At 26.0% G+C, this 22,217-nt stretch overlaps 1 protein-coding gene across 1 annotated transcript; it reads right to left on the bottom strand.

Annotated features, from left to right (window-relative positions):
- Nucleotides 1-1,555: 1,555 nt before the first annotated feature.
- LOC129968489 (post-GPI attachment to proteins factor 3-like) lies at nucleotides 1,556-22,147 on the bottom strand. The gene is made up of 8 exons (XM_056082422.1): nucleotides 22,043-22,147; nucleotides 18,651-18,998; nucleotides 17,459-17,608; nucleotides 16,206-16,268; nucleotides 13,978-14,039; nucleotides 5,717-5,853; nucleotides 3,400-3,601; nucleotides 1,556-2,957 (listed from the first exon to the last, which is right to left on the bottom strand). The coding sequence occupies exons 2-8, from the start codon at nucleotides 18,960-18,962 to the stop codon at nucleotides 2,882-2,884; spliced, it is 1,002 nt and encodes a 333-aa protein (XP_055938397.1). The 5' UTR covers nucleotides 18,963-18,998; nucleotides 22,043-22,147; the 3' UTR covers nucleotides 1,556-2,881.
- Between the last annotated feature and the right edge of the window lie 70 nt (nucleotides 22,148-22,217).

The raw sequence follows: 22,217 nt of genomic DNA, 5'->3' as shown, positions 1-22,217 counted from the left end.
TTTAAAGATAGTCCAGCTAGATGTGCTGATTACCTGGAAGTTTTACTGGTTTTTCTGAATTTTCATAGAAGTTTTGCTCTCTCTACTGGGTAGAAAATATCAAGTTTGCAAAAGTAAAAAGTAAAGTGTTTGCAAAGTAAGTTTTTAACAACATAAAGAAATACATAAATTTTAATTTTAAAAAATTTTCTGGATCTGCCATAAATAATATTATAAATGCTTTTAGATGGATTGATTCTAAAATTAGTGTCTCTTATATTGCTAATATTCTTCAGCCTTTTCTTTAAAGAATTCAGATATTTAAACAACGGTCTTTCTTATATAAAAAATATTTTCATTTTTGTTAAAGAATTAATAAAAAATATTGTCAAAAGAAGCAAAAATATTAAACATTTTTGATAGAGAACTTGATGGTTTTAAAAATACTGATATTGGAATAATGACTACAAGTTGCTTGATTACTGAAACTGAAGGGGGGGGGGCTTTTTAACAGTGTTTTATAGTATTCCAAAAAGAATACTATAAAAATTATAGGAACACATGTCCAAAAATTTTATTGTATTAAAAACTGCATCTTGTTTAAATCCACATTTATTGATAAACCTTACTTTTTCCATTTATTAAAACTATGGAGTATTGTTATTCTGTTTATAAACAGCACACAAGTGTTCTCTCATTTCCTTATATTGCATTTCTTACAAATATGTATGAATGTAATATATCAATTATTATTGAAGAATAGAAATTTCCAAAGAATTTTGAATTAATTAAAATGCTAGTCAAAATTATGTAATAGATATTGATTACTGACTAAATATATATGTGAAATATTTTTACTTAAAAAACATACAATTTTGTTGACAAATTAATACTGTTTGTCACACATACTTTTTTTTTATTAAATAGCAAGCATTTGTACTTTTTCATTGCTCAGTTTAACATCATACCAAACTCCCATATGTGTTTTGTAATGAGAAGTGAATTGTGTGTTTTTGCATTCATACCAGAACAAGATTATTCTTTTTATAAAAAATTTTTAAAAAAATTATTACTAACCACTGCCAGTATTACTGTGAGAAAGGATTCGGCAAGAGAATATTTTTGTAGTTTTTCATGATATATCCGTAACTCTGTAATTTTTAAATTCCATAGCTGTTGTAAGATATATATATAAGGGAATTTTTTCTCCAGATTTTAGTGGCAACTTAATATAATATGGGTTATTGACAGAGCCAAAATTATAGATTTCAAATTTTGCTGATTGATCAATTAAAGAGATTATTAACATAGAATGCTGACAAAATCTTTGAAAGTAAATTATGCATCTATGCTAACAATAATTCCATTTTCAAAACTTAGGAATATAATGATTTTGTATACTCAATTTAGATATTTCTGAAACATACACAAAAAAACTTGAGAATGATAATTTATATTAACAATTTTAATTACATTTTTTAACAATTATAATACAAACAATCTTTTTTAAGTAAACATGAGTTCTATCTAAGAAACAATTTAACAATAATAATGTAGAGAGAGTTATTCAATTTTTACATGTCATTTAGATTATGAAAATGATGCATCATTCTTACATAAAATAATAAAAAATATAAATATGAAAACTCAAGAATTAAAAAATCTATATTTATTTAACTTTTTAAGCATTAAAATAAATTCTTCCACTCACATGTATAATTGTACACTCCATTATTTTTTAATGTATTGTTGAAGTTAAACATCTCTTTCATAGAAATAATAAATGAATTTTATTTAATGAAATTTTTATTAAATTCAAAATTTTGATATTAAAAACACTTATTGCTTTTGTAATAGAGCTCTTAACAGTGAATCTATAGAAATCAATATTGTTATTCACACACACAAAAAAAAAAAAGGTGCAAAATACAGATTTATTGCCATGTACAATTCTATAGTTTTACAAGTACTATGAAGACACATTCAGCACCATAATGATTTTAGTTGCCTTATTATTCAAAGTATGTATTTCTATCAACCATATATTTGCCAAAATGTAATTGACAAGTTGAAATAGAAAATACTTTTCAGTAGAAGTTAATGGAATTGATGACATTGATAGTCAATTGCAAAATCATATAACAGCGAAAAATGATAAAGAAAATAAAAAAATACTTTGAAATAAAAATCCTATTTTAAAATAAAATACTTTGTAATCTGTCGATATAATATGTAAACACTAATAGATGTAATGAAAAAGTTAGTATATAGAGAGTCATTATTGCTTAACACATGATATGTCATATTTTGATTTCATCAAAATCTATTTACAATACATTGGATAAAAGCACAAATTATTTTTATAAAATAATGAAAATATAACAAGATCACAAAGGTGCAAGAAAAAGCACATTTAAGTTCAAAATATTAATTTTTCTTAACAAAGAAACATTGTCAATAAACTTTGGAAATTGTAGGTACAACAAGCATCAACAGCAAACAAGCACAGTTCAGCAAAAAACAAAACTGCTTTAATAATCACATTTCTGCTTCTTTCAATATCGTTCTATAATTTATACTATTAACTGGGAAATTATATATTTAAAAAACTAGGACAAGACAAGAAGTAAATATGAGAGTTAAATTTGATACAATGTAGAATATATATATATAGTTCTTATCTTTAAGTTAAATTCATGCAATAGTCTATTAAACTTTAACTTTTTTGTCTACATAGCATTTAAGTAACAATGTTTAATAATTAGAGTAACCTCTTCCTGAAGTAATAAAAAGCTAATGTGGCACTTGATTTTAGAATGAAATAATTAAAAATTCATACAAAACTCTTGGCACAAATAAGTGATTAGGTTATTTTCTTAATTGACCTGAAAACAAAATATCACTATCCCATCTTCTTCACTAGATTAATACATAATCCCAGGTCTTTCATTTCATTCAAACAGTCTTCTATAAGAAAACTATGAAAAGAAAAAAAGTTTTATATTTAATTAAAATAACAAAATTCAATGATACCAAAAGAAAAAATCCGCTTAATCATAATTGATTTAAACAGTTTTTAAAGGAATTTATATATTACTGAGATGAATATCAATTTAGAATTATAAATCAATTCCAAGAATGTCATTTTTTTTTTTTTTACTCAACTTCAAAAAAAAGGCTATTATGATGTATGAATTTTACTGCAGTGATTTTAAGATTAATATAAACAAATCGAGAGAAAAATACTGAGTAAATAAATTACAACAAAAGCTTTCAAATTCTTTTAACTATTATTTATTTAAAATATATCATTTTTCTCAAGCAATAATAAAATTGAATTGTTTTCCAAAACAATAATATTAAACATTTCAAATACCATTTAAAAATATAAAGTCAGATTAATATAATGATTATACATACCTATACCATAGAAAAGGCACTGGTATTGTTCCAAAATGCCATAAAGCATGAGCATCAATTATAAATTTCCATGGAGGAAAATCACACAATTCCAACAGTAGAAGTAAATTTACAGCTATAACGGATGCAGCACATTTCCAAACATAATGCTTATGACGATGCTTGTAGCACCACATTAGCCAGCCAAAAGAATTCAATAAACCTACATGATATATAACTTACTATTAAAAATTTATTAAGAAAATGAATCATATCAAAATATTTTCCCATAAAATAAAATCAGCAGTTTACAAGCACTAAAATCAATGAAAATAATTAAAATATTTCTTTATTCTTCTTGATAAAATATACAATACTAGTTGTCAATAACGATGTCAAATTAATAATCATATCAAATTTGGTGAAAGAGTTCGAAAACAAAAGTAATAATAATAAATAACATATGCAAGAAACAGGCAAAGATTACAAAAAGAATAATGCTGAAAAAGCAATATAACCACGGGTACCAAAGAAATACTAACTATTAAAAATTAAAAACCATCTTAAATTAGAGTTATTTTATAACAGAATCGAAGAAATTCTTATTAATATTGTTTATTCACAATTATTTGAACACATTTTTATTTAAATCCTATATTTATCGATTAATAGAACAATTATGCAATAAAAATTCCCAGTGTTGTCATTCATATTTGTTTATAAATTATCTTAATTGATTGTATTTTTTTTATTCCTATTAAATATCTCAATCATTTTCAAAGCATTTTAAAGTTTATTTTGAAGATATTAATATTTCAAATAAATTATTCAACAAATTATTAACAAACAGATTATATTTTGACTCGATTATTTTAAGTTTCAGCCATTAATTATATAAATATTTATTTAATAATTTCTCCAATTATTAAATTTATTCCATGATAATTGCATGTATAAATACAAAACTTCTTTTAACTAGGCATAACTTAAAATATCAGTTAAAGATTAAACAGTAAAATACTTTAAAATGATTATGAATTGATATATTAGAAAAGGATTTAAGAAACTGAAACAATTCTTTTTAAGTTTTTATTCCTCCTAAATTAAGTACAACAACTTACAAGTAACGAAAATTTTTTGTACTTTTGTTATATTTTTCAACACAAAGAAAAACAGTTAAAAGTCAATTTTACAATTTACTAATTCAATTACAGGATTAGTGTAAACTTATGAGATGCAAGAAACACAAAAAAGTCAATAAAAGAAAATGGAAAAGAGAAATTTGTATAGTGAACAATTAAACATTGAGAGTATATAAAAAAATAAAATAGTGCAATTTTTCCTATAGAAAATGGCAATTTCTTCTTATATCATGGATCACAAATACTATTTATAACCTTGGATAACTGATCTGAAGTACATGATGTCAATGATTATCTTTTTCAGGTTAAAATACCATGCTATAAAGTAATACAAAGAAAAACTGTGAAAATATTAATTCTGAAATTATATATATATATATATATATATAAACTGATGCTGTGTGTGTATAGAAGGAGAAAAGATTATTTCAACAGATAATCATGAAGTATTTAAGGTTATATTTACAACATAATTTGGCATTTGAAGAAGAATAAAAGAATTTTCTGAAAAAAAAATATGTTTGACAGAGTACATATACTAAACGACAAACGCAAACTATAGATTGATGAAGAAAAAAATTTAATTTTACTTATAATTTGCAAAAGCCAATAATATAAAATGACTTGTTAAGTGGAATAAGGAAAAACAAATAGAGAAAAATGGTTGCACTTGTTTATAACGAGCTATTTTAAATTATCCATTAGAAAGCCATAAAAGGCAACTCTGCAGAGAGCAACAGTTTGCAAACCAACCATTGTTGGCAAAAAAATAGCAACAAGCCATACCATGGATCACTTGCTGCATGTAATTAAAATTTTTATTTTTATTTTCTTTTATTATTTTATAATATTATTATCATTACTATTTCTTCTGTTTTGTTTCTTTTATTTATCTTATATAACTGGTTTTAGATAATGAAAATTAAATAGAATACATAATAGGATTGGATAACTATAATTAAACAAAAATACAAATTTGTAATTTTAATCATATAGTAGAAAAACTGAGCCAAAATACATCAATACTACCTTCTACTTCCACTTTACCTTAAATAATCACAAAACATAAGAGTAATAACAGTACTAGTTGTTTTATAACAAGTATTCTCTTTTATTATTATTCAATATCTTCACTCATACGACTTCTACACTAATTATAAATATATTTAATTCATAAAAATCTATACTCTACTTACCAATTATTATATTTGCTTTGAGATTATAACCATAATCAAATTGAATGAATGTCAAATAATAAATGTGATATATAAAAAAGGACAAAAATGGCACAGCTAGAAATAGAGGTAATCCTGATTTTTGGCTTGAATATAACCTACAATTGATAAAGTAAAGTAAATAGAAATGCAAGTTACATTGAATTGATGAATTTTTTTCTCATTAAATCAACAAGAAAGATAAAATACAAATTTTCGAAATATAAAAGTAAAACAAACAAATATTATAAAATGTGAATTAAAAAATATATCATTGAACGTTTAACAAAACAATCTTATTGACATTAAAAAATAAATACTTTAAAATGGTAGGAATAGAAATAATATTTTGCTTTACTTGTACAAACTGGATAATATTATGAAAAATAAGAATGATGAATTACATTATTATAATAATTCTACCTCTTATACTGTAGATATTATGTATAAATATATACTCTATTTACACAAATCTTCCTTTTACTTTAAAGTAATTATAACTCTTGTGCCTAAGACAATTACAGCATGAATTGGAAACATGATATTACTACTTACTTTATAATACAAAGTAAATAGAAACTGCAGTCAAAATATTCATATATATGTAACATTATTTTATGTGAAGCAGGATGCAGTTGTGACCAGCAGTGAAGAGACCTTTTAACATTTTAAAATTCTTTTTAATATCCATCGGGAAAGCATAATTATTTACAAGCAGAGACGCGGACAAGACGTCCGCCGCAGCGCAGACAAAAGCCGAAGTGGGGAAGAAGGGCCGAAATAAATTATCCCTCGCCTTATATAACCTTAGATTTTGATAGGGAAAATATTTCTTCACAGTGCCAATATATTAATAAGATTCTGATAGGGCTTTCTGACGCATGTCGATCACATGTAAGGGAAACACAGGGATCTTTTAAGAAAGAATGTGCTTACTGGACATTTTTACCCCTTCACGCCGAGCGTGTGAAAGTATCTCGGTGTTTAGCTGACTAAGCAATTTTATGAAGCTTCTCTTGAATTAATTAAGTAGAGACAGTGGAATTGGATCACGAAATAAGAGAATATTTTAGAATGAAGTTACTATGGGCTAAATTAAGATAAATTCTTGGAAATTAATTAAATTGAAATTGAGAGTTTAAAATATCATTACATTTTCCCCCCACTGCAAGACGTGAATGTATGTCGGGCCCTTGACACACAGCCGTATCTTACAGTGGTGGTCAAGTAAGAAAAATTAAAATTTAAAAGCATATTATAACTGATACCAAAGTTTCCCTTACCTTCACATTATATAAACATTAATTCAGAAATCCCATTCATCATTTTACATTAGAAGTATAAAACGAATTATATTTGTGAAAATAGTATATAGAAATCTTAATAATCATCAGTAATAACAAAATATTAAAAATTAAATGTTATAGTGTACAAATGTATTCTTGTTATTATTCTGCATTTCACTTAATTTGATGAAAATAATATGACAGTCTTGCTTATATTATTCTTAAATTCTAGAAAGTCTGACTCAACAAAATTATTGAATAAAAATAAATTTTTAAATATAATATCAATATTATGATTTCACCAAAATGAAATATCAGTATTGTTATGATTTTAAGTAAAGTATTTCAGCTGGATATAAAAACACAACATTCAAAACTTTCAAATAAAAACTTGGATATGAAAATAATGCAAAATTGAAATATTTCACAGTAAACACTTGGAACTGAAACCATAAACATAAGATTCAAAAATATGTAATGAAAATCTTGAAAATGAGAATAATACTTGTAAAATTGAATGGTTTCATATAAAGCTTTTGAAAATGCAAATATATGTAAGATTTATATATTTCAAATAAATCATTTGGAAATGACAATAATAATAATTGCAAAATTCAAAAATATAAAATGAAAAACTTGAAACTAAAAATAAATGTGAAATTCAAAGAGTTCAAACAAAACACTTGTGAATGAATGTAACAAAAACACAAGACTCAAAATACTCTTATAGTATTTGGAAAAGAAAAAAAAAAATATGTAATATAAAAAAATATTTGTATTTTATAAAAAACAAGTATTTGGACACAGTGATAACAGACGGCAGCTCAATAACTGTCAGAGGTGCAAAATTTCCCCTGAGGTATTCACTACATTTGTCTAATTATCATGTGCCATTAATTATTAAATATATAAGAATCTTGGTATGTTACTTTTTTCGTTCACAAGGATTGCATACATAATTTTTAAAAACCTTTGAGTTAGATAAATTTAATTAAATTGGGGAAATCATTTTTTCTTAGTTATTAATAGCAAACATATAAATTTCAAATTCAACAAATTATAATATTATGAATAAATTTTAAATAATAAATATGAAAAAATTTAAAACAATATTTTAAACTAAAACTCATGATATTTTGAATAATAATATAAAAAGATTATTTGCAATTATATTATAACAGAAAAATGCAATTTAAAATCAAATCAAAAGTATAGAATATAAATTTTGAATTTCATTCGTTGAGTCAGTTGATGGATGATTTTTTTTTTTATTTAATCACAAAATGCAATTTTGAGCACTGGAACTGGAGACTACGGCAGGTGACTATTATTTTGGTGATGACGTAATACACAAGTGATATTTTGAAAATCTGGTTGATTCAATTTAGCACTGGAGACCACTGGCGAGTAAAGCAGGCGATTATTATTGCGATGATGAAATCGGAATTATTCAGCACAGGTAAGGAGCCAGAAATTTTTATGATGACAAGGAGCCCCAACTCTTTGAAGATATAAGGAGCACACACATGACAACAGTGTTCGGATGAAGTCACAGGTTGTGGAAGGCATAGGATTCAACGGGAACTGGACCGGATCCCGGACTACGGTTTGCGTGAAACGATGTGGCCGGAGGCAGCCGAAGCAGACGGCGGTGAAAACATCGCAGCTGGGCGAATCTGGACCGAAGTCATCTTTGGAGCACGGCGAGCGCATTGCAACGTTGAAATCTGGCCAGCGGATTTAATTTTAATTCTTTTAGTTCTTTTCATAATTTTTCACAGGAAACTATCCTTGTCGACTTTTTAAATATGTAATACTTTTTCGAATCCTGTCGACTTTTTAATATGTAACATTATTTTATGTGAAGCAGGATGCAGTTGTGACCAGCAGTGAAGAGACCTTTTAACATTTTAAAATTCTTTTTAATATCCATCGGGAAAGCATAATTATTTACAAGCAGAGACGCGGACAAGACGTCCGCCGCAGCGCAGACAAAAGCCGAAGTGGGGAAGAAGGGCCGAAATAAATTATCCCTCGCCTTATATAACCTTAGATTTTGATAGGGAAAATATTTCTTCACAGTGCCAATATATTAATAAGATTCTGATAGGGCTTTCTGACGCATGTCGATCCCATGTAAGGGAAACACAGGGATCTTTTAAGAAAGAATGTGCTTACTGGACATTTTTACCCCTTCACGCCGAGCGTGTGAAAGTATCTCGGTGTTTAGCTGACTAAGCAATTTTATGAAGCTTCTCTTGAATTAATTAAGTAGAGACAGTGGAATTGGATCACGAAATAAGAGAATATTTTAGAATGAAGTTACTATGGGCTAAATTAAGATAAATTCTTGGAAATTAATTAAATTGAAATTGAGAGTTTAAAATATCATTACATATATATACTAAGATGCAGGTAATACACTGCAATCATGAAGGTGATATCACATATTGCATTGTAGAGTGGTGCATTTTAGTAGCACACTTAAATGTTGGCTTTTTAAAATCAATTTTCAGTTATTTACATTTTAGCTAATAAACAGTAATTAGATCTTTGATTTGATGTAAGAAAATTTGAATTTCAAAATAATGTTTTTAAAAATTATCTCTCCAATGATCCTTATATTTTGTTCATAAAAATTATACAACTACAGTGAAACAATTAAAAAAATTCATAAGAGTAAGATTGAAATATGTACAGTATACAGAAATGGAATAGCCCCCCCCCCCCCATTTTTACTCAGGAAAAAAATTTATAATTAAGATTAATCATCCTCCATTAATTTATGTTTTCAAACTAAGGCTTGCAAAAATATCTTGGACTATGGGAAAACATTTAACATAACTTCTAATATATATCTATCGTATAGTATTTTCAACATCACATTGTTCACAAATTGCATATGCACAGCTAAAGAAAATCAATACTGAATCAAAAGATATTTAGGGGAGCTACGGAAACATACACACTTTACGCTGTGGTTTTTTGCCAAAATGGGTAATGAGAAACTGTGCACACATGCTCCATTTTAGCTCATTAAATGTAGGTGAAAACATAAATTTTGATTTTAAATAAATTGATTGATTTAAAAAAAAAAGTTTTTTTTTTATTTCTTTATATTGTTTATAAATCAAGTTATAAAGTACAGTTTTAAATTCTTTTAATAAGTGCAATATTAATATATAAATCAACAAAAATGTTCAAAATCATGCAATGAGGCAAATTGTATCAAATCTATGGGCAAGTTGCATCATATATTTTTCTCATACTTTGATTTTTTAGTTAGACTTTCTGCTTTAATTGATATCATGCCAATTATTTTATTCTTGTTAAAGTAATTCATAAACACTGCAGATGGGGGAAAAAGACAAAATAAATTATTATTTATAAGGAGATGACAGAGTAGAAAGGAAATACACATACATATCAAGTAGATATTATCCAGTTTATTAAAATGCAGGGACCAAAGTGCATAATTGCATCATACATGGGTGAAAGCAATAGAGGAAATGGAAGTGATCACAAAACTAATTATAAATATGAATGGTGCTATCTATTTATTTTCTTGCTTTAGAATGAGAAACTATAAAAGAAATCTAAATGGGGTAGAAAAAACTGGGATATATATGAATTAGCTAAAATCATAGGTACAGAAAAAAAAATATTATAAATGTAGCTGAGTTATTAGAAATTTGTCACATGTCAGCATAGATATATTAAAAAAGAAGAAAAAAGTTTTTCATTCTCTTTGGTTATGCTAAACCAAGGTTAGTATTTACATCTGCAGAAGATGAGAAAATATCTTCTTATTTACTGAAACGTACAGATATTTCCTTTAGATTGCTTCCACTGGAAATATGAAACCTGGCTTTCCAGAGTTCTGGCTAAGCAATTGTATTCAAAATATGCCTTCTTCCAGACATGAAAATAAAACGACTGGTCCGGACTGGTTTATTGAACTGTGACATCCGAGAGTCCTCGGAGGTCACGATTGAATTCATGAAAAGGAATCCAAAACTGTCTTAAACTACCAGAAGAAATATCTTTAAGCTGAGGAATGACATTCTACAAAATAAACATATATATTTGTTTAATTTTTTTAAAAAAAATGTCAAGAGTTTCTACAAAAATACAACTTTTTGGACTCCCAAATTCGGAACATCGATGAGATAGAGATGACAACTACTTGAAAGTCAAAAAGAATTGTGACTGCAGGTGCGAAAAGCAAATTGAAGCTACTACGTCTGTGAAAAGACAATGCTCATTATTCTTGCTTGAGCTGCTATTCTGTGGGCAACAGTGTTCCCCCAATGTTTGTGTTTCTAATGATCTGATACATGAATACATTTATCCGTACCAGCCCAAATGAGTCCATTGCAGCAAGCGATTCTTCAGGTTCAATGAATTAAGAAGAATTTTTTTTTTTAATTCATAGATCATTTCAACAAAAATGGACAATCTACAAAGAAGTTTGTCCTTCCGATGTTTGATAATCATAGCTCATGACCACACATTACTGTTATAAATAAATCTAAGGATAAACATATAATCATGTTCTCCTTTCCTCTTCACTGCTCCCACCATTTGCAGATCTTGAACGTGGGAGTTATGGTCCATTCGAAATCTGCCATCTGCTTAATATTGCACAGTCAGCCTGGATGAACATCAATCCAGGTAAAACCATGACCTTTTATGACATTCCAAATATAGTTAAGTTGGTCATTTACCTTGTGAATATCACAAATAGATTCAAAGCAAGCAGTATTTGGCCTTTAAATGTCGACATTTTTCAAGATCCCTGATTTGCACCATCCTTTGTCACAGATTGTTTAAGTCTTAATGCAGAAAATAATAGAAAAAACACTTTTATCACAAATTGGTCATGAATTGGCTTGTAGCAGTTCAGAATCCTGAACTGCTACAATCAGTGAAGAAATTGAATATAAGCATTACTGAAGATATAAATCAGTATCACTGGTGAAATATCTATGAACCAATTCTAGAATTGTCAAACATCCCAAACAGAAAGTTCAACTGTTCCCCCTCAAAAATTAGACCTCTCCAAAGCTTTACATAAGAAAACATGCAGCAGGAGCCGAAGTAAAAGAAATTCTGCCATCCTAACTGCCACATTTGAGAAAGAAGCATTAAAAAAAGAATATGAATAGATAATTAATAAGAAACAAAAAAAAGAGAGAGACTAAGAAGAAAAAGAAGAGTATGAATTCAAATGCTGATTCAAGAATTAAAATAAAGTAGTTATTTTATTTAGATTGTGGATTTTACCTGTATTAACTCAGATGAGAAAATTGGGTGTTACACTTAATTTCCAAAACTGTGAGAGGTAATGATTAGTCATTTGTTTACTTCAATTGCAATTCTGCCAAAGATTTCTATAAATCACTTGATTTCATTTATTATCACTATGCTAAGTACTAATAATTTTAACAGGCATCTTTTTCATTTCAATTAATAAAAGAATGTTAATAAAATATTTTTACATAGATTTATTTTTATTGTTACAATTTGCATCACGTCTGCTACAACTTGTTCCAGCTGCAAGGCAAGTTGTAACAGCTACTTTGTTTTGAAAATATATTTATTGTGCCAAAATCATTAAAATCGATTAATGTTTCTTTTTTTGAGTATGATGAATAAATAGTTATGCTATAAAAAAGCAGTTATAAGTGAGAATGTTTAATATTTAAAAAAAAAAAAAAGATTTTTTCAAATGCTGCTACAATTACCCTCAGCTTCGCTACTTTAAAAAGAGAGGCATATCGTTTTCTTGATATTTTCCCTAAAGATTGAAAATTTTAAGAAGGAATGCATTATATTATTGATGAATTTAAATGTTAGATAAGAAATTAAAGTGAACATGATCTATTTCATTTCCTTATTCCATTTTGTTATTAATATTAACATAAAATTCATTATTAGATATAGGGAAATGTAAAAAATAAAACATCAGATTGGAAAAATTAAAAACTGAATTGCTATTATAGAAAACAGCAACAACAAATATTGTATTAATTAACCAATTTTTGAATTAACTTAATTCATTTTTTATATAAAAATAGAAAATTAACAATATTATTAGCATTATATTTTACACCAAGAAACAATTTTTAAATCTACAAACACCATCAGTGATTATAATGAGATTTCTTTAAAAATTTCTTCTATTACAGAATAAATCCTCATTTGTTCAAGTAAACTAGAACGTTGAGGGCTTTTACAAAAACACACCTGATATCACATTTTATGGATTAAAAAAAAACAGCTGAGACATATATAATCTCAGCAGTTTTATTTTACATAGCTTTAGCAAAACATATATCCGTAACTGTGTCAGATGGCTTTAGATTTTATATCTTTAAGTCTTATCATTATTAGTTTATAATTTCCTCCCAAAAGTGGTCTATGGATTGTATATTCAATAAGTACACTATATTACAATTTTTATAGATAATAACCAAATTAAATTTAAAAGTAAATAATAAACTGTAATTTATTAATAAAGGTTATAAAGTATTATCTATATAGCAGTAGTTGCAAATGAAAATTAAAATACTCAAAATAGGGCAAGAAGTCATGCATTCTTCAAGAGAAGCAAAAGATGACACAGTTTTGAACATAACAAATCTTAATATTCCTGACAAATTTATTTATTTCAAACTTAAGAAAAACATAACTTCTACTAAGAAATGTTCTTTTAATTGTTGATACAAATACAAAATTCTTTTTGGAGTTTTATTTCCATTTATCTTATTTTATAAAAAATTGAAACCACCCAAACCAGTCTTTCACCAATGCAAGGAAACTCCTTAATATTAAATTTTCAAAGAAATATTGATGAAAATTGCACAGAATTTAATCACACAGCAAATTTTATTTTCCTCTGAATAAATATATTCACACAAACATATATTATTTTGAAACTAATAAGTAACTTACCTCACAAGCAGTGAATAGAAGGAATAAAGGACCATAGAAAATGCACAGAAATAATCTAGTTTCTGCAGAAAAGAAAAAGAGAGAAAAATATTTTAATCAGGAACTAATCACATGTTCTGATAATATGAAGCCATACATAAATAATTTTTAATGTTTAAAATAATTCAATCCAAAACACATGGTTAAAACATGGTATAAAGTGTTTCGATACAGCACTTAACAGTTAATGTATATCAAGAATTCAACCGATTTATTTAAAGAATAAAAATACTTCTAAACTAAAAACTAGCTTTCTTTCACACTTTGTAATAACAAAATAAGTAATAACAAAATAACTAGTAATAACAAAAATTCCATCATACTTTAGCGATGTTTAGAAAATTTGGATACGTATTTTAACAAATTTTTGCAAAAAATTGTAAATATTTATATGTATTTACCCTGATCATAGTTTTCTTAAAATATTAAATGACGTTAATTTTTCATAAACTGAAATTTAAATTTTGAATTGTTAATCATAAGTGCTAAATTAATGCGTATTGAAATATTAATGAACTAAGATTAATTATTAATTAAGCTTACTAAAAAGTGAAAGATGTTATCAAACCACTTGGCAGACAACCTGAAAAAATTTCTTATTTTTTAGAGAAAATATTAAAATATATCAAACTTTAAAAAATTAAATTATGATTCCATAAAAAAACCTCTGCCTTGTTATATAATGATGGAATAAAATGTCTTCTTTCAATTCAGCCATTTAGCAATTTTAATAGTGTTTTAATAATTTTTTTAATAACTGAATTACAATCGTTTGAGCAATTTTTTGAGAATCTCTATGCTTTATGTTTATAAATTTGCCTGATTTGTTTCATTAAAAAAAAAAAAAAAAAAAGTGTTTTTTTTTTTTTTTTTTTTTTTTTTAATCTCTGTAGCAAATTTTAACATTACATATACACAAGTCATTGAACATAGGTTTTTTGTATTCATTTCTTTTTAAAACTTTATGTAGACTACACCCAAAGTAAATTTTCTCCTCTTCCTGCTATGGTAATTTCAGCCTAAAGTTATGACATTTCTTTTAGTGGATTTAAGACTAAAACCTAAGTTGAAAAAAATAGTTCACAGTAGAAAAAAAAATTGTTAAAATTTCTGCTTCATTTTTTTTTTTTTTTTTTTGTAAATTTACCCATCATAAACTCTATTATTATAAATTCATAAAAAAAATTCTTCAAATAAAAAAAATTATATATCCTCCAGCAATTAAATGAATAACCAAAACCATGATTACCAATGACAGCAGCAAGGCATAACTTAAGAATACATTACTTTATTAAACTAATTTGAAATTTCTTTCTGATTCAACACTATTCATAAATTAAAATGCATTTTAGTGCTTTAAAACCACATAAATACAATTACTCTTAGTATACTATATATATATAAATACAAAGTGATCGGTAAAGTACTTTTCTTCCATTTAAATTTGAAAGAGCTCTCATATAATCAGAAAAGTAACATGTACCTATAATGAAGTGATTATATTGAATTCATTGAGACAAGTTATAGCACCTCTAGTGGCAGATTAAGGATGTTAGAAGAATTAACACAAAAAAATATGTGGGACAGGTAAAAAACTTCAGTCAGAACAATTTACGATAGACCGTAATAAAAACACAGGAAAAAAGTTTCATGGTATTATCTATAAATTGATAGAAATATTTATGATCAAATAATTAACTAAATTTGGAAAAGAGTTAATCCAAAATTGAAAAATGCATTCTCCAGTATTATCATAGAGTTTTCTAAGTTAAACACTGGCAAAGTGAAACTTAAGCATTGAAGAAAGCAAACAAAAATAATAATAAAAACCCTAAAAATATACTCAGGATGGGGAATACCAAAAAATACATTTAACAATTTTAAGAAGAAATTTGTTTTCAAGTTGCAGAATGTTCACAATTCTAATTGTAAATATTTCAGCCAATTTTTTAGATAATTCAGCAAACTACATAATTTTAACTGGGCTTTGTGGACAATCCCCTTTATTTTTTGTAATTTCCTCCTTTTGATGTTAAAGATGCTGTAATTTGTCTTAATAAATTCAGTATAGAAACTTTACTATAGATACACATTACTTCTCTGATTACAAGTGCTATAGTTTTGAAATTAAAGGCCTTAAAAGGAATTTACCAATTTACCCTTACATAAATATTAACCAAGTATCTTACTTCAGTTAAGGGAACATCTCTTGTGTGAAAAACTGCTGACCAAAACCAAGCATTAACAGACAGCTAAAATATAAATATAATTATTATTTTAAAGGAATGATACATGATGTATTTCTATCTGGTTCAAAAATATTTATTCAGTAAAATTTTACAACTATCATAAAATTCGCAAAATAAAATTACTATATTTAGGAAATATTAGATGTCTGCACTCTTTGTTCTATTATTTATTTAATATCAATGAAGGAATGCGACTCTGATAAGACTACATTTAGTATTTTAAAATTTGTAACTGCAATAACACAACATCTAATCTAAAAATTTGGCTTCAATTAAAAAAAAAAAAAAAAAAAATGAGTTGAACCTTGATAAACAAAGTGTTTTGTAAGTACATTCTAGAAACTAAAAATGCAATAAAAAGTAAAAATAATTTAAATTTCAAAATGGGTAATTACTATGAGAAGGGGTGGTTGAGTCAATACTATTATAAGTCAGTCTTTATACGCATTTAGATATTAAGACAGCACTTAATTCCTTATATGTATTTAGATATTAAGTCAACAAATATACAAAATTTAAATCATTAAACTACTATTATTAATATATATAGAGAGAGAGGAAAACTATTTAAGAGAAAAATGGTACTTTACTAGCTAAATGCTACTTTAATAACAAAATATGCTAAAATAAATAGCAAAATAATACCAATTATTCTACTAATTCTGTTCTTTTTGAAAGAATTGTATTAATTTTATAAATTTTGTGTGTATAAATTGTGCAATTATATATATATATATATATATTCATAATTTTGCAGATACATGGTCCAAAAGAAGGAACTTTTGAAATTTTAACTTTGATTTATTTTAACACAGGAATCATAATTTGTACAAGAGAGAAGTAATGATAAAATAACATCTCTTAATGTCACAATACAATAGCAAAGTGATCTAAATTTTTCTCTTCAGATCTGATAGAGATTTCTTTGCCACATGCTGATTTAAGCAAGGGTATCTTAGATATCTTCTTTAAAGAATATGAAGTTGTTAAGGATTTTTATTCCTTTATTTTTGGTGTGGGAACGATAGAATCAGCAATCACATTAAGTACATGTTAGAAATATTTAAATCAAAAAGTGGGAATTGGATTAGGAAATAAGAAAATGAAGTTAATATGGTCTAATTTTAGATAAAAATTAGGAAATTAATTTGGATTTAAATTAATATATATAAGTCAGAGGTTAAAAAACTTACCAACGCTTGTATATTCCAAACTGAACTAAATGGACATTTAGGAACAGTACTTCGAAATTTTTTCCACATATAAAAATGAACAAGTCCATTTAACAAAGAAAATATCATTGATGCTGGCTCCTGAATTCCACAAAATCGATAAAATGGCCACTAGAGAAGAAAAAATAAACTTCTGAACTGTAAATATAACACACTGAGCTATCAAGTATCCTAATTTTCATCTTTAAATTTTATTAACATATGTTAAATGAATCTTTGTAAATTTTTCAATTTCTTAATCAAATGGATACTATGTGAAAATTAAACTAGTAATTCCTTTTAAATATATTTCGAATTAAGTTTGTTAAGTTTTTCATATATGTCACACTATCTTTTAAGCAGAATTGTTGATTAAATATACTGTAAAAGAAAAATTCTAGAAAGGAGGCAAATTCCACTAGATTCTTGAAAAATTTTATTAAGCAGATTACTTTTACTTCCATATGCCAATTATTTAATTTTCTTTATTTTTGCAACAAAATGCATTGTTTTCATTACAATATTATGCTTTTATTTATTTCATAGTTCATTCAACAGCAATGCTTGATACAAAGGAAAAAAGGTAAAGAGATGATTATGCAGAAAAACGAGTAGCCAATTTATGTCAGTAGCTATTCTTTTCTATATTTCAAGCACTACTTCACTTTTTATAATGCTTACAAGTACAGAATGTATTCCAATATCATATGTATAACATAATCATCCCTTCTAATTTTTAGATAATACTGTTAATACATAAAAGATAAATATAGCAATTTTAGGCTAAACAAAATAAATAAGTAAATAATGATTACAAAATTATGAAACTCTGTTATAAAATACAAAAATTGCCGAGATGTTTTCTTTTGAATTATAACTTATATAGGTAGCATATGTTTCGTTAACTTGAATAAAGTAGATAGCACAACTGTTGCTAACAAAATATGTTATCAATTTCTATTTTTAGCATGTATATTTTTTAGTTTTAGTTAATAAAAAAAATCACAACTATAATTTTAAAAAAAAAAAAAACGATTCTGTTTTTTAAAAATTAAAGATGAAGCTTAATATGACAAAAGCATATGCATTACAGCATACAAAGTTAAGAAAAATATTTAAAAATTAAAAAATAATAATGATGAAAACTGCAAGCATCATTAAAGATAAAACTCACTTTTCCATGAAACTGAGGTATTCCTTGACCATTATACTGAAAGACTTTAACAGTATGCCACATACAATAATAATCACATTCATCCCAACATTCCCATTGCAGAACTGTCATATACCATGGTCGGTTTGTCTCGAAATCTGCCAGTTGGGTGGAATTGGAGCAATTTTTAATTCCACACCAGTGCATACAATTTTGGAAAGCATTAGAACGGTCACCATAAGAGCACACACCACTTTGAATAAACTTGAACAATAGACATAAAATGAAGATCTTTTTTTCTGTAGAGTACAGGAATTTAAATTTTTCTGACATGCAAAGTTGTGAGCTTAGACTTGGAAAAAAAATTATCTGAAAATTAAAAGAGAAATAATTATTTATATCAAAAGAATATAATTAGGATATTCAATAATGAAAATACAAAACATAATTTAAAATACTAGAAAATTTCTAAAATATGTATGAAACATTTGCTTCAGAAAAATAATTCTTTTTAATATCATCCATATATTTTTAGTAATCACATATTCAGATATAACATATAAAAGCCTTTTTTTTTTTTGTATACATTGAGAAAGTATTATAAACATCAAAGAATTTAAACTCAAGACCATAATGAATCTCCATATTTCAGACCTTTTTTTAATTTGATAAGCAAATTTCTGGCACTATGTCTGTCTGTCACAATAACATAAAAATGTTCAACTTAGATCCATTCAGTATATGGTCTTTACATCAAATTTGTACATTTCCATCAAATTTTGAAAGAAATTATTTAAAGGACATCTGTCTATCCGAATATAAGTTAACACAATAAGCACAAAATGAAGACAATTTGATGGAGAAAATTTGTTATACAAATTCAACATAAAAGAATATAGATATGGATAAGATATAGAACGAAATTCATCAGGAGATTGATTGTTTATTCATCAGTCAATACGATAATTCAAAAATGTAACAGCTGAGAGAAATGAAAAAAAAAAAAAATGTAGATATGGATTAGATTTAGAACCAAATTCATTTGGAGATCGATTGTTTTTTTTTATAGTCAATATGATAAATCAAAAGTGTAACAGTTGAGATAAATGAAACTGGTTCACAATTTTAAGATCTAAAAAACAAAGCTCAGTCCAACTTTGAAACACATCTCCCACTACATTGACTCTCAATGGATCTGTGGTTGTACAAACATGAAAACACAAGAACTTAAATACTGTTTACTCATGGATTCTAAAACCCTCTCAAGATTTTGCATATGCTTCAGGATGCATTTATTTAGTCAAAACAGATGCGAGCGGAAAGATCAAAAGAGATGTTTATATTTAACAATAAAGTGAATTCAGATTATACGCAGACTTAGAAAGCATAAAAATTGCAAATAACTTGTAATATAGTGGAAAAAAAGATTTAATTCACACAAAAATATTTTGAAACAAATTTTATTTATTATAAAGATTATATTAAATTCTGATGAATAAATGGACGATTTCTCTTCTTAAAATGTAATAACTTACTTTTTTACAAAATAATTACTTTTTCTGTTAAAATACTTTCTTTTATTTCTTACTGAATTTTTTAAATAACATTTTAAAATTAACACGGTAGATAACCCTGGTCATATTTAATAATATATAAAATATTTGAGTCACTCCTAAAAAAATTTTGCCACTTGAACTATCCATATAAGTAATCAATAGACAATTATAAGTTAGAATTAAATAGTATGGTCAGAAAAAACACGACACACATACACATAAAAAAACTGAGCAAAAAAGTAGTTAATGGGACCGAAATCAAGGTCATAGCAGGACGAAAAATTCCGGGAATGTGCTCATTCTTCCAGGACTCACCTCTTAGTGAGGTAGAATTGTTGAAAAGTCTCAGGATACTAAAATGAACAGTATGAGGTATTTAGTATGCAATTTAGATATTGCAATTTATTACAACTCTAATTCTATGTCATATTCTACAACTAAATAGCAACAGAAAAGAAAAAAAAAATCCAAAATACCTATTCATTTTTCTCAGGCTTTTTTTTATTATTATTAACATCATTCTAGAGATAAATCTGTTTAAAAAATTGTCAAAGACTGTACACTAATAGGCTCTTTTGTAATTATTGTTCACCAAAGCATGCAGTTAATCATGCAAAGTATAATTATTAGAAAACATGCAAAGAAATTTCTGAGAAACTACTCATGTTGTTTAAATTTTCTGATCCAATCATATCACTGAAGCTTTTAATTTTTCCATTTAACCCTATGAATAATTTCTCATTTATGACTGAAAAAAAAGCATAAAAAAATTTTAAGATTCTTTATTATTAGTAATAAACATTACCTCCTTCATGTCAATAAGCTAAATAAAAAGTAGAGACTTCATTATTAAGTTCTCACTTATATTTCAAAGTAGTCCTTAAACAATCATTGAAAAAGTATTTTCCAAGAAAAAGAAATAAATATCTCCATATCATGATCCAAACCTTAATGGAAAAATATTTATTGCTACTTGAAAAACTTCTAAATTTATGTAGTGCATTTCGAAGTTTTCTTGAAAAAAAATCTCTTATTTGATTTATGGATGCAATAAATAAATTCCAAACTGAGAAGAAAAAAATTTGTGACCAAATTTTTTCATATTATAATCAATTATCAGTATTGCATCTGGGAAGCTTTCATAATTTATTACTATCTATTCCAAAAAGGCATTCAACAATGTTATTAAATATAACTGATATGATGAGAAAATTTTATTTTTAAATATTAAAAATATTTAGAACTCATGAAGCAGATATATTTCAATTTCTGCATATAAGACACAATTCATTAAAGTTGATAGAAAAACAAGATAAAGCAGGATCTTACCACATGCAACAAAGAAATAATTTATTCGTTAAACATCAACAAGCGCCTCCAACAACTTTATCAATAAATATAATTACACTGTAATATTAAATGACTACATGAAAACTTTATGTAGTATGATTCTTATTTAATCTTTCAGATAAGTTTAAAAAAACATATAATTGATTTGCACATAAATACAAAATAAAACTTTTTTTAAATAAATATTTTTTGTGAAAAGATAGATACTTTGTTGAATCCACTATTTGTTTATTCCAAACTCTTCAAGAGTATCGCCCAAGTTAGTAAACAGAGTTACTTAAAGAAATAACAAAACAGCGCATTTCGGAATCTTTTACTTTTCTAATACCTATTTCAGCATATATTAAACTTATTTTTTAAGTAATCGACTAGAATGTTTCATACATAGAGCATTTCGAAATAAAATTTGAAAAAATTGCACAAAAATTATTTAAAATTGCATTTAAAAATACACTAACATTTATAAATTATAAAAAATTTCATTAAAAATCAATCGGAGTAACATACGTTTCCAAAATTTATTGAAATAACTTATGCAGAAAAGAAAACCAAAACATTCCAATACCGATAAAATCACACAACACACTTCACTTTCATTTTAATTTATAAATATACTCATACCTCTTCACTTCAATCCTTTATCTATGAATGTTTCTAAAGCATGTTTTTCTTTGACAGAACG

Source organism: Argiope bruennichi, chromosome 1 (genome assembly GCF_947563725.1).
Source record: "Argiope bruennichi chromosome 1, qqArgBrue1.1, whole genome shotgun sequence".
NCBI classification, from domain to species: Eukaryota; Metazoa; Arthropoda; class Arachnida; order Araneae; family Araneidae; genus Argiope; species Argiope bruennichi.
This window is presented reverse-complemented; position numbering and strand designations above follow the sequence as displayed.